Source organism: Hemicordylus capensis, chromosome 1 (genome assembly GCF_027244095.1).
Source record: "Hemicordylus capensis ecotype Gifberg chromosome 1, rHemCap1.1.pri, whole genome shotgun sequence".
NCBI lineage: Eukaryota > Metazoa > Chordata > Lepidosauria > Squamata > Cordylidae > Hemicordylus > Hemicordylus capensis.
This window is the reverse complement of record NC_069657.1, coordinates 163,695,141-163,709,222: the sequence shown is the minus strand read 5'-3', so window position 1 is coordinate 163,709,222 and position 14,082 is coordinate 163,695,141. Positions and strand designations below refer to the sequence as shown.

The 14,082-nt window shown below is 43.7% G+C and overlaps 1 protein-coding gene across 11 annotated transcripts in view; it reads right to left on the bottom strand.

The window, feature by feature from the left end:
• Positions 1-14,082, bottom strand: part of SCTR (secretin receptor) — a 72,738-nt gene that overhangs the window by 4,418 nt on the left and 54,238 nt on the right. For 9 of the 11 annotated variants that reach the window (XM_053247743.1, XM_053247760.1, XM_053247778.1 and 6 more), the window contains 5 exons: positions 12,918-12,984; positions 10,467-10,558; positions 8,636-8,774; positions 7,141-7,182; positions 1,739-4,482 (listed from right to left, as the gene is read on the bottom strand). In XM_053247743.1, coding sequence (XP_053103718.1) covers positions 4,309-4,482; positions 7,141-7,182; positions 8,636-8,774; positions 10,467-10,558; positions 12,918-12,984 — 514 coding nt within the window. In that variant the 3' untranslated portion in view covers positions 1,739-4,308. Of the gene's footprint in view, positions 1-1,738; positions 4,483-7,140; positions 7,183-8,635; positions 8,775-10,466; positions 10,559-12,917; positions 12,985-14,082 lie in introns of those variants that run through there. The other 2 variants (XM_053247766.1, XM_053247771.1) reach the window with 2 other exon arrangements.

Sequence of the window (14,082 nt, the reverse complement as noted above, 5' to 3'; positions counted from 1 at the left end):
TTCCAGCAGTGAGCCAGAGGAGGAAGGAGCGGCTGTGCAGAGCGCAGCAGCTGCTCTGGTAGCAGCCACCATACCTGTGCCCCAGGGCACCCTGGGATGTGGGAGGGGGGGAAGTCCTCCTGCTCCCAGCATCTCCCTCTGCTGCTCTTCTGCTCGTGGGGGTGCATGGTGCGGCGGAGGGGAGGACAGCACTTGCTCATCTGCCAGGAAAGGCACGTGAGCTCCTGCCTTCCCCACATCCCGCCCTCCCTCCCTCCCTCCTGAGGTCATGTGAAAGACCTCAATGTGTTGTTCATTGGGAGAACAGCATATGCATAAAGAAAGAAGGAATGTGTACCAGAAGTATGCATAATACAGACATAATGCTGCAGGATAACAAGAAGCAATATGCATCATCTCTTGGTTTCTTCTAAGCTTATAATAAATTCAACTAAAAAACGTTTCTTGGCTTCCCCCCCCAAATCGAGATGGCTACTTGGGTTTTAAAAATGAAAATTAAGACTTCCAAAAGTGGTCAACTGGCAAAAACTACCTGCACCTGCTGTATCCAGCACTGCCTCTATCTATAGCCCAGGTGATCAGTGCACCGAGTGCTGTGCAGAAAAGGACTAATTTAGCCCTACTCACTAGAATGATTGGGCTTGATCCCAGGATACACACTACTACAGTTGTACTACAGCGTAAATAGGATGGACATGCACAATCACATCCAATTCCAGGAGTCAATAACAGGGCATTGCTCCCTTCATCTTGCTCTAGTTGGGAACTTCCTGGGAGATTTGGCTAGCCACTGTGCAGACAGTTAATTACAGTGCCTTGGCAGCTCTTATGTTCTATTTGGCTGAAGGGAGCAACATCCTGCAGTGTTGAGAGATGGAGGACTGATTTCTAGAAATATGCTTCTGCCACACTCTGAATATTGAGATGTAGTGCGCATTTGGATGCCTGGACATTATGTATTAAAAGCACTATCATTGACTCTGTGCCAGAATCTAATCAACTGAGTTCTATATACAGAGGTATCTTGTTTTCACCCACCTAACTTGTGTATCTTGATGACTATATTATAATTAGGGGGTGCTCCAGAATGATCAGAGCAGACAAGCTACAAAATAGTTTAAAAATGTCACACACACATGCAGCTCTGTTTCCCCCTTCACCAGGAATCAACTATTTATTCAGCACTGCAGGCTCCTGGAGACCTCTTGTGAGCTTCTGGCCCAGATTAAAGTGTGCATATTTATGTATGCATCATTAACAAAATACAACAGAGTGAGAGTGTGTGTGCGCACTTGGTGGAGGTTTGGTCACAGCTGACAATGTTATGCTTCATCTGTGATGCCATTTGTGCAGAGTTTAATGGATAGCAAGAAATAGGAGCTCTTAGAAGGCTGATGATATTGTTCAGTTAGTGGAGATCTTAATTTGCACTTCTTCAGCAACTTTGCATATTTTTGAATTTGCTGCATAAAATTGGTATTTTATCTTCAAGAAAAAATTACCAGCATGCTGGGGACAAAGGTGTCCCCACCCCCACCCCCCATCCTAGCCTCAGGATCTGTTCACATGATCTCTTATTCAGAGAAAACAATTCCTTTGTTAGGGATTTGAATTTCCCATCCAGATAACAGCTTACAAAAACCGCTGTCACAGCCATCTCTGCGAAGGTACAATTTACATCACCCAGAGGCACAGCCGTGTTTGTCTGTTGTGGCAAAAACGACATAGAGTCTTGTAGCACTTGAAAGACTAACCAATTTATTTTAGCATAGGTGTTTGTGGACTAAAGTCCACTTCATCAGATGCATGAAGTGCTATCCTCAGTTTGCAGGTATATTTATATATACACGGAGATAGAGCAAAGGGGGGGGATGGTAGACAGTGGCATCAAAGGGCTATGGATTGCAAAGAGTATAGTCTGAGACCATTTTTATGAAAAGCTTAAAGCAAGGGATAAGTACCGCACTGAGTCACAACAGCAATAATAGTAGATTATTGCTGCTGTTAGTTTAAATTACAAACCATCCTGAGATTTTATATGGGACAGTATATATATGTGTTAAAAATAAAATAACAATATAAAATAAGATATGGCAGCCCTCCTGGTTGTGCAAGTTAATTAGCACATGTAGTGAGACAGAAACATGGGAGTCTAAATGGGTGAGCCCAAACCTGTGAACAATGGGAGCAAGTAGTTATGGAACAGAAGAATAACAACAGGTGACTCTTCTTCTGTAAAGCATAAGTGTATAATTTAAATCAACAACAGTTGGTGATAATATAGTTTTCCCAGCTGAACTTACTAATGTAAGTAGTATGATAGAAAGCTACTGTGTGTGTCCAAGCTCATACAGATAGAGTCCTATTATGCAAGCTTATGTCACAATATATTTCTTCAGTGGGCCTCAATACTTTTGGGAGCCTATTTTGGCAGATGTAAGAAATGGTCACCTAAATAAGTAAGTATATATAGCCTGAGTACAGTGTCAAGGGAGAATTATAGATATATTTCAGGGGTTTTTTTGCAGAGTACAATACAGATTCCAAATAACTGAATAAGATTCAGTTGGTGTGCACATGAGTGAGCCACTCCTAACTAGCAGGCACTGGTGAAAAATAAGCATGTCAAGATCAATAGTGTAAATAAACACACACCTAAAGAGGGACTCTTACTTTCTATAGTGGGCTAAAAATCCCCAGGAATTTTTGGAGACCAAATTCCAGAGTGTCAGATTTGCTTACGAATACCAAATCCTCAGTTTTACACCGAAGTCTAATATTCCATGGCACAACTAGAACAAGAGAAGCTCAAAAGTGCTTTTCGTGTGTCATGAATATAGTTTTTGGGCTTATCTTCCCATATCAGTGAAAATGCTCCCAAATGACTTCTTTTGCTTGTGTGCTAATTTGCACACGTGGCTCTTGCACGTCTGCAGGCAGGACATTGAAGACATCGTGGAATCAGATATTACACAACACAACCATATATGCCTGATATTTAAAAGCAGACTTGCATGAATAGATTTGCTCTGCACAGATAGGCAGCTTAGCAGGGGGAAATTGCCCTGCTTGCCCAGAGCAGGATGCTATTCAAACTTTCACCTCAAGCTACTGCATTTATCCATGTTTATTTATACGTTTATAAAAATACAGAAACAACCCATCCAAAGCTATAAGCAAATAAAATGTACATTAGGGCCAAACAAGTCTTGCAACACGTCCAAAATATGCTCGACTCAGACTTTGTTGGGTCTCTCAAGGAAAGGAGTACCACACTTACGGAGCAGCTACCATGAAGTCCTCTCTGGTTGATGGCATAGAGTTGTATGGTTAAGAGGGCACTCTCAGCTGCTTGAAGAGGTCATGCTAGGATATAAAGAGCAGGCACTCTCTATGGCACCAAGGTCCATGATGTTTGTGGCTTTGGGGGTCAAAGTAGTCCTTTTAATTGGACCCAAAAGATAACAGGAAATTGGGGCAGAAGGTGGAGCATAGATATGATATCCTCTTCCTTTCGGTACCAGCTGAAGAAACATCAAGGACAGTCTTTCACAGAGAGTGATTAAGTAGTCTAGCTTCCAGATTGCAAATGGATGAACAACAGCCACAAGTTCTTAAAGTCACAGGCTTCTCAGAAGGAGAGTTGGTGAAGATTCCCCTGGCCATCACAGCACGTGAGCTTCCAGAGGCCAAGGCCGCACACCCGAGAGATCAGACTCCAGGGCCAACTGAAGTCTCTAGCTGAATTCTGTGGCCAATTATGCATGTGTAGCTCCACTTATTTTGATGGTGTGAAGATACATAAACAGATATTTCAGTGCTTTAGGGACATTTTGTTGTTGTTGTTTTAAAGAAAGCTTGTATTCTACAAACAGTCTCCAGACAACACAAAATTTTCTCCAAGGACCATAGGTTGTTTATGAGTCATGTTTTGCCCAAACTGCTGTATGCAAAACAATATTTAATAGAACAATCAGATAAGTCTTTTAATCTGACACTCAATTCACTAAAACTGTGCATAAAAGAAAATGGTATCTTAGAGTGGTGGATTCAGAAGATAAAATAAGCAAGGCAAGGAGAAGGAGGATTTTCTTCCACTTGGAAATGAATCTTCATATGTCATCCCTATAAAATACTTCAGGTGATAATAATATTCAGGCCACAGAAAGCTAGGCTCCATGCAGAGCTAATTAAGAGACACATTTAGCTTTCTGATAGGTAATCATGATGCCTGATGAAGTGAGCACTTTCCAGTTACCTCCATGTGAGCAATTAGTGCTTTTCTGCACTAGACTCATTACATTTTACTCAAATCTGGGATGGGGTAAGTCTCCTTTCCTCATGTGGGCTGGGCTTCATCAGCTGCAGCACCTGTGTGAATCCACTTACTTCATTATGGAATGTGGAGCTGTGATGCTTATGTGAAGAGATGTGTTTCCTTAAGTGCCACTGCTGCCACTTCCTGTGAATCTCCTGCTGGACCTAAGGCGAAAGTTGCAGAGTGAGTTAGGCTCATAGCTTTTTTAAGAAAGTCCACAAAAGTTATTAGAGGCGTGGTCTCGCTAGCTCTGTTTCTGGGTGTTTTATGGGCAAATTAGATGTGACATGGGAATTCTGTGACTGGAACAGAATTCCAGTCTTTTACTTTTTCCAGAAAGAAACCATGGGGCAGGGGGAGCAATTTGGATTAGCAACATGGTGCAGGGGGAAGGGGAATCAAACCCTTTCACCCTGTGCTACAGCTCCAATCCAAGTCCTCCCCCATTCCAGAGCTGCTATCAGCCACAGAGAAGAAAACTTGTGCCTGTAAGTTTTTACCTCTCTGGCTAACAGCAGCTTCAGGTAGGGGGTGAGAGTTGATAAATAGGGGAATCAGTATGGGGGGAAAGGGTTAACTTGGGCAATGGCCCCAATCCAAATGCAACACACACACATGCTGCTTTGTGGAAAAGAAAAAGATTTTGTGAGTTCCATTCGTGGATCTCCCACAACACATCCAATTTGGTCCCTAAATGGGTCAAACGTCATGTTCCCTTTACAATGAGTGTGACATAAACATGAATGATGTTTTATTGACAGATCTGATGTGCTGATAAGCAGTGCTGTGAAGCAGTGTGAGCTACACCTATTGTTCAGGGACTCCTTGCTTTAAACTGCTTCCATAAGGAACAGAGTGCCAGCATTTTAACTGCCCTTCTGCTGTGCCTTTAACAGGAACATGGCACATGGAAATTTAGCTGGTGACAGTTTCCTTACCACTTATCTCCAAGTTGAGAAGTACAGGAGCAAGAGAAATAAAATAGGTGTCCGCCCTACCAAAAGACTTGACAGCAAATGGCAAGCTATAGTGATGAGAAGGATTTGAGGGAGGACTAGGCCTCACTTAGAGCAACTGCTGGGAGGGTGGGCCTTTCCAAATAAGGGGGAAAGCCTAGGAAATCCAAAGCAGAAAGACCAATCCAGAGAACATGGTGGTGGGGGGACTACACACTCAGGCACCTACTGGAGAGGAGAAAGCTTTGCTCAGTTAGTTAGTTCTGTCCCGGGAGGGCCCTAAGAAAGCAGCGGGCTGAGCTGCTGGGGAAATGGGAAAGCCTGTAAATAATAAGTTAGGACCAAGTCAGTTAGACATGTGAGGAAAGTTATTTTTCCTTACTTATTGCTTGGAATCTGAGTTGTGTGATTTAATGAGAACTCTCTCTCTCACAATCTGCTTTATGAAGAGACAATTATTGTTATTGGTTATTGTTATTTTTCTTTTATTCTAATGATAAAACCTTGTTGGTGAAGTGTGCTACTCTTCATTTTGGGTCTGCCTTAGTTACATGCCTTAGGAGGCCTAGGACTGCTCAGCCCTTTTTGGGTGGGTTCTGCCACTTTACCTCCCTAGGAACCTGATATGGTAGGGCTGCCATATTCTGGCTTTCTGGCTTTCTAAAAAAATAAAATAAAAGCTGAAATCCGGGCAAATCTGGGTGGACTAAGCAATCTGGGTGAGATGCTTAAAATCCGAGTGAAACCTGGGATTTTCTTTTGGTGGGGGGGGGGGCATGGCAACTCTAGATATGGAGAGTGGGTTTTCCCACATCAGAATAAAGTGGATGGTGGCAGCCTCCTGTGAATCCCCTACCGACAAGGATTCAACCACAACGAACTCTCCCCTCCTCCTCCGGCTCTGGTCATCATGACACAAGCTCTGCTCCTTCAATTTTTCTTTGTTTTGTATGTTCCAGACCAAAATCAGAAGTGAGCCCCAATAGCCAAAACCTCATTGGCTACAGACATAAAGGAGATCAATAACTTCTGGTCCCAGTTTGCAGCAAACCATAGCCCACATGAGCAAACTGAAGGTTTATTCTGATGATTATGAATAGGACTGGAGAAGCCTTCTACCCAAGTTCAGGAGCTGAGTACACTCCCGCTTTCTGCTCGTGGATTAAACACTAAGGCCAAAAGCGTGAGCAGTGATCCTGTTCTCAGCAGCTGCTGGGTCAGAGAGCTCCCTCCTACCCAGCAGGTCTTTGACAACGGGTTAGGATGGAGGAGAAGCCCTCCAACCCAGCTGCTGCTGAGCACATAGTCACTGCCGGTGCCTCCAACCTTGTTTTAACTCACATGCAAGCGAGTAGAAAACTGGAACATGCACATCTCCCAAACTCAGGTAGGAGGTTCTTCTTACCCAATTCATGGTCATGAGAACAGTCCTTATGATTTGCACTGCCTGCAAAGCAGTGGTCCTGGATGGCATGTAAATGCAAAGCAGTGGTTGCCTGTTTAGATGGACCAACAAATAATGGATGATGCAAACCAGGATTGGAAGTTACTAATACTTGTGGTGGAGGGGAGGGGAGCAGCAGGAGGACGTGCCATTCTCATAATGCTAACCATGGTTTGGTGTACCATGTTATGTCTGAATACAGCCACTGCTTACTTGGGCTAATGGTTCATTAAGGTTGATTCTCCCTTCTTCTGAAGGCTAATACTGGTGAGCAGGGAAGAGGCTTGGTTACACATATTCTGTCATTGTGAGGGCAAAACATGATCAACTTTATGGATTTTCATAGTTTGGGAAGAAAATGAGGCATGGATGAGATGGAAATGACAATACCTTTAGTACATTTGTGCATGTGGGAAACTCACCTCACCATTAAGGAAACAGTAAAGCACAGCCACAGCAAAGCCCTGAAACAAAGCACAGCCATGTCCATTACTAGAATTACAATTACAAGTGGCAGACTGGTCCTCCAGAATATGCAACTCCTAGAGAGAGAGAGATCACACAGACATTCCATGTATGTAGCATGCTGTTGGCTGTCAACATCAGACTGTCGCTAAGCTAGTTCCCCAGACCTGGCGGCTTTACACATAGGGCTTCTACCCCAAATCTCCTTCGGGAGAGAGTGTGTGCGTTCACACACCTGCCAAACTTACCCTGAAATCCCTTCGAGATCCTTGGACCCACTCCACACAGAAATCGAGCTTTGTCTTGCAAATTCCAGCTTATCTCAGTGTATTTCCAGGTTTTTTAAATGCTAGGTTTAAGCTACCTTTTTCTGAAAATGCCAGAGCAAATAGGGAGAGGCACTGATGTAGAATCATTAGCATGTTAAGAGAGATACTCTCTTTACAAATGCAGATGTAGCTCTTTAGTAATCTCTCTCTCTCCCCTACACCCATTGGCTAGAAGGAAAACAAGGAGGCATGCCATGTAAACTTGCATCAAAAGCAAACCCAAGAGGAGAGGGGAGGGGCTGCTTCCCTCAATGCTGTGAGTATAATTAGAAGTGGCTTCGCTCAACATTTACACCGCAGCATGTAGCCATGTGTGAATAACTCCCAGGTAGTTCTCTGCACAGCAGGCTTTACTACAAACTCAACGCTATCCAAAAACCCCAATGCAAAAAGTGGGGGTTTTTTTACCCCAGATTTAAATCGGATTACACTCTAAGGAGCAGTGAAAATCCCGAATTGTGTGTGAAGTGCTCCCCGATAGAGCTCAGGGACTTCATGGCAAATCTGCCCAATATGTGGATGCATACCTCCATTCCGGAAGAGATGCGGGCTAAGAGGCAGGTGTGGAAAACTTCTAGGAGGAATCATGTGTTTTGCTGAAGCAACGGCTTGTTTTAAAAGCTGCAGGGTTTCCAACTTCACAGATTCTTCTTGCAGTGCAAGAGTTCTCAGAGCAATAGCAAAATGAAACAGGATTAAACAAGTCCTTGTTTTGCTGCTGATGGTGCAAGGTGCTTTGCGATCAACAGGATTGCTGGGCTGTTGATCTAATCAGAATTCCCAGGGCTACCTGCCCAACCTGAATGAGTATTTCTTTTGTCATTCCATTTTGACCTCCTTTGTCTATGAAGCAGGACTTCTAATCCAGAGAGTGCTTCTTTCCCAGAGCATGCTGCTGCATGACCCTAACCTGACCATGTGCTGGCAGGTAACTGTGCAAAAAGTTAAGTGCCCCCCTACCTCTGTGCCATGGACTCAATCGAAATCATAAACCCAATCAGCTGCTAACTGTGCCTCTGACCGCAAGATGACACATTTAACTGTTGTTTAGCCCAGGCTTGTCAGTTGTGAAACAAGGGCAGGACCTTTTCATCTGATGTAACCCTTTCAATAATGAGATTACCTGGAAAGATCCTAGGGCTCGTTCAAACAGAACCTGAATCTCCAGGGTGCCATTCTTGGTATCGAAAGGGAAAAAAGCAAAGATGATGTAATGGACTCCAAAGAGAGGGATGAGCACAAGTGTTGATTTAGCAAGTCTCCTAGGAGTAAGAACAGAGATGAAATAGGAAAGCAGTGACTAATAAGGGCAGATGTCATATTACCCTCGGTTTATCGCCAGACCCTATTGCCCTGCTTTGTGCTGCCACAGAAGAAACAGATGACCAACCATTTCAGTGGCATCCAATGCAAGACAGTGAAGACTCGCTCCTCAAAACGCCTTCAGTCATATATAGTCAGGCCATTGGTCTGCCTAGCTCAGTATTGTCGACAGTGACTGGCAGTGGCTCTCCAGGTTTCAGACAAAGGCCCTTCTCAAGGCTGCCTGGAGATGCCAGGGATTCCAAGACCTTCCACAGGCGATGCAGATGCAGATGCATATTAATGGTGAGTTTGTCTTTGAGTCAGTGTGAAATCTTTAGTATTAAGGCCCACTGGGAGTTTCTTGTTCTCTTTCTCTCATTTTAACTGTCTTTCTGAAAGACTAGAATATATTCCAAGCAGTGACACAGTTTACTCTGCATATCCTTTAATTATTTTCAGAGTATCTGGGGAAAGTCAAATTCTCCATTTATTTTTAAAACTTATGTAACAGTGATGCTACAATGCATAGTAGAGAATTAGACAGGCACTTCTGTTTAGTTTTCCAAGGACACCTCCACATAGTATTTGGGTATTTCATGAGCCCCAGCATACTGAAATTTGTAGTTTTCCAGCATTTTTTGGTCCAGCTACGTCCACTGCTAAATAGTTTTTGAAATATTAAAAGATTAACGAGCTTGACTTGTATTTTTCAGCTGATATTATGGTAAAGTTATCTGAAAGATGGGTGTCAGATGCTTGGACAGGGGGCTCAATTTCAGTGCTTGCCCTAGGCACTATTTCCCCAAGATACACCTCTGCCCTTGCTGTCAGTCTTCGGGGGTTGCCACTGCTGTGTGCAAGCTAGCAAGGCAGTGGGGAGTGTGCATCCAGCAGTGGTGGCAGCTCCCTTACCAGCTGGCGTGCCCTCCCTCTTTCTCTCCCCTCTAGCACCAACAAGGGTGCTGGAAGGAAGGGAGGGAGAGCGAGAGCGCCACTGGTGCATGAGAAGCTAACCCACAGAGAAGCAGCCACTGCTGCTGGGTGCACCGTCCCTTCATGCTCCCTCAGTGGCATGCAGCAGGCAGGACGATGATGCTGAGGGCAGGGTGCTCGCACTCACCACCTTGTGGCGCACTCACTGCCTGAGGCAGTCATTTCACCGGGCTTCAAGAAAGAGCCACCCCTAGCTAAAGCCCTCACTTTTTTCATTTTTACTACATACTTCTGGTGCTGCAGCAAAAAGCTTTGGGCAAGCTTGCTCCCCTACTCCCTCCATCTCCTTTCCCCTTCCCTGCCGCACAGACCCTGATATGGCACACCTGCATGCCTGCTCTGCTGTTCTGGCATAGCCAGCAGACCTGACTCCCAGCACTCCAGCAAGTGGATGAAGTGTCCTTATTCCAGTGCTGGGAGCTTTGCACCAAGTGCCATGCTCTGCTGCTGCCGGGTGCATAGAGGAGCCCATGGTCTGATTGTTTACATCAAAGCAGGCAGACTCAGAATCACCTGTCTGGAAGGAGTATCTCTTCGGGCAAGCAACTTACCAGGCAAATTGCTTTGTGACCCATAACTGTAGATACACAAGAAGTTGTGCAATATTATTCTTTCACCCATACTTATCCATGAGACTGATAAAGAAGATAACTTACTTGTACTGATTGGAATCCTTGCTCCTTCCATCTGGCCATCTAAGCTTGCTCTTCAAGATTCTTACAATATTAATAAAGAGAATGAAATTTATCTGCAAAAGCAACACAAAGTTAGTTAGTTAGTTGTTTATTTACGATCTTAGATCAAACATCAATATACACAGAATATACAGAGTAAAGAGAGAAAACAAAAACTGTTTTTTGATGTTTGTGAACCGCCTTGAGCTATTTTGTAAGGGCGGTCTAAAAATTGAACAAATAAATAAATAAGAAGGTAGTCCCAGGTTTAAATCCTGATTGTGCTCTCCCCACAATGGTAATTTAAGGTTCTTTAAAAAGAGAAACACACATGCAGGACCAAACTATGAGGTTTTCTAGATGGCAGTAAAAGAACAGAACTTGTGAATAAATTTAAGGCAAGCGCTTATGAAGAATCCAGTCCTGCAGACTGATGCTATTTTTCCTTTGGGGATCTGAAGGGGTGATTACATGGGAAGAAGGCTCCAAGTGAAATTTATGCTGCTCCCCCTGCTGGCCAGCTCCTGCTGTCCAAAATTAACTCAATTCGCCAGAAAACTGATTTGAAAGTAAAAGTGAAGTGAAGTGTGCCGTCGAGTCGGTGTTGACTCCTGGCGCCCACAGAGCCCTGTGGTTGTCTTTAGTGGAGTACAGGAGGAGTTTACCATTGCCATCTCCCGTGCAGTATGAGGTGATGCCTTCCAGCATCTTCCTCTATCGCTGCTGCCCAATATAGGTGTTTCCCATAGCCTGGGAAACACACCAGCGGGGATTTGAACCAGCAAACTCTGGCTTGCTAGTCAAGTCATTTCCCTGCTGCACCATTAGGTGGCCCTTCCTATGTGAACACCTTGTCAAATCGCAGGGTGATCATAATAAGGAGAACATAAAAACTGCCCTCCTGGATCAGGCCCAAGGACTATCATCCAGCATCCTGTTCCCCACAGTGACCTGCCAAATGCCTCATAAAGCTAGGAAAAAACTAGAGTAACACTGACATAAGTCATGAATATGCTTGCAAACTGCAAGCCATTATACTAGAAATCTTATAAACTCCTTACTCACCTTTTAAGCCTACCTTCCAGTAGGTTTATGAGATCACCCAGCATTCCGAGTATGTGTCCACCCACCCCACCTCAACTTTGTAATGCCTAAATCAATATGAACCAAATTGGGTATAGTTTTAGGGACACACAGGGACACCTCAACAGTGTAGTTTGTGGTGATGTCATCCACCCCAATTCAAGATGGTGGATGCGTAAACTTTTGAGGCGCAAGTGGGCTAACTTGTGAACCACCTAACCGATTTGAACCAAATTTGCTATAGCTGTAGGGACACATAGGGATGCACTAATGGCAAAGTCTGTGATGATGTCATCTACCCCAATCTAAGATGGCAGACATGCAAATGTTTGAGACACAAGTGGGCTAACTTGTGGACTGTCTAACTGATTTGAGCCAAATTAGGTACAGTTGTAGTGAGTGACACTTCAATGGCATAGTTTGTGATGATGTCATCCACCCCAATTCAAGATGTTGTATGTGTAAACTTTTGAGGTGCAAGTACATAGGAACACAGGAAGCTGTCTTGTACTGAGTCAGACCATTGGTCCATCTAGCTCAGTATTGTCTACAAAGACTGGCAGCAGCTTCTCCAAGGTTTTAGGCAGGAGACTCTCTCAGCCCTATCTTGAAGATGTCAGGGAGGGAACTTGGAACCTTCTGCATGCAGGCACGTAGGTGCTCTTCCCAGAACAGCCCCATCCCTGAGGGGAATGTCTTCAAATGCAAATCAGGGCAGACCCTGCTTATCAAAAGGGGACAATGCATGGTAGTTACCACAAGATCAGTAGGTTAATGTGTGAACCACCTAACTAATTTGAACCAAATTTGCTACAATACATCTTGGATTGGATCTACCAAATCCAAGATGGTGGATACATAGGGATGCCCCAGTGGCATAGTTCCTGATGATGTCACCTACCCTAATCCAAGATGGTGGACACGAGGCACAAGAGGGCTAACTTGTGGACCGTTTAACCGATTTGAACCAAATTTGGTACAGTTGTACTGAGTGACACATAGGGACACCTCAATGGTGTAGTTTTAATGATAACATCCACCCTGATCCAAGATAGTAGACAAATGAACGTTTGAGGCACAAAATGTCTAAGTGGTGGACTGCCTAACCAATTTGAACCTCCAGTTATAGGGATAGTGAAAGGAAAGAAGGCATATTAGTTCTTATTAGAACTTGTTTCTAAACTAAAAAGCCCCAATCTGTAGGACTGTTTGGATTCTTGGTAAGCACTCGCATTAAATGTATTCAGAAAGCTCTGTTCTTAGTGTTTTTTACTGTCATATAGAAAACCTCTATGTGATTAATGTATTGTGTAGTTTGACCCTCAGAAATCAGCTATGAGATAGACTTACAACAATAGCCACCAGCACAGGGCCTTGAATGAGCCATCGGATATGAGTACGTTGAATATCCCAACATCTGTAAAGATGGAAAAATAAGTTGTGATTTTCAGTTCCATGAAGAGTAACAGCATTTACAGTACCTGATGATATACATCACATTAGCAATTTAAAATATTTTTAAAACCTCATTTGTCTCAGAAAAAAAAATTCACAGCAACATACTCACTATGCATGGCTTTGCATCTACTGTGTTTGATCAAATTATATTGCTGGGATATGTCACCAGTGTGGCTTTATGGCCAGAATCTTCTACTGGGGAGATTAGGGTTCAAATTCTGTCTTAGTCATGAGGGATGCCACTGTCTATCAGTTTACTCTGTTCTATTGATTGGATAATTTCACGAATGCTCCTTCTTCAAGAGTTGCTAATTACTGCACCTAGACCATACTGTAAAATGAATATATAGATGGCCTGAGACACTTTAGCACTAATAGTGGCTGACCTCCAGACAAAAGCTGCACATGCTGAAAAATGTTTTGCATGTGTCCTGGAGAGGGGTTATTTCCACCAATCTCCCCTTGCCTCTGCAGCCCACTGTGCCTCCCAGATGTGTCCCTGCAAGAAATATTTTCTGGAGGCACAGAAGGCTGCAGAATAAGGGGGGGGGGACCTGTGGAAATCACCCCTCCAAGTTTTCCATAGGGATGCAAAACCTTTTTCAGCACACATACAGCATTAGTCTGCATGTCAGCACTTATATTCTAAAAACACTCTTAAGATAAAGTTCACAGACCTTGCAGCAACACAGCTTTCTTGGTTCTTTATCATCTGATCTGGAGACTTTTAATCCAGGTCGAAGATAATGAAGAATGTACTCTGATGTGGTCTTTGTAAAAAACAAAACAAAACTCCCCCTGGTGGATGGAAAACCGGTCATAATGCAACTTCCAGAGGGTAGCTGTGTTAGTCTGTTGCAGCAGAAAGAACAGAGTCCATGACACCTTAAAGACTAACACATTGATAATGGCACAAGCTTTTGTGAATTAAATTCCACTTCAACAAGATGTATGAAGTATTCTCCTCAGTTGCCAGGTGTGTTGTGCTGTATAGATATTGACACAATACACACACATTCCTTTCAATCAATTCAAAAAAATCACTTCTTTCCATGGA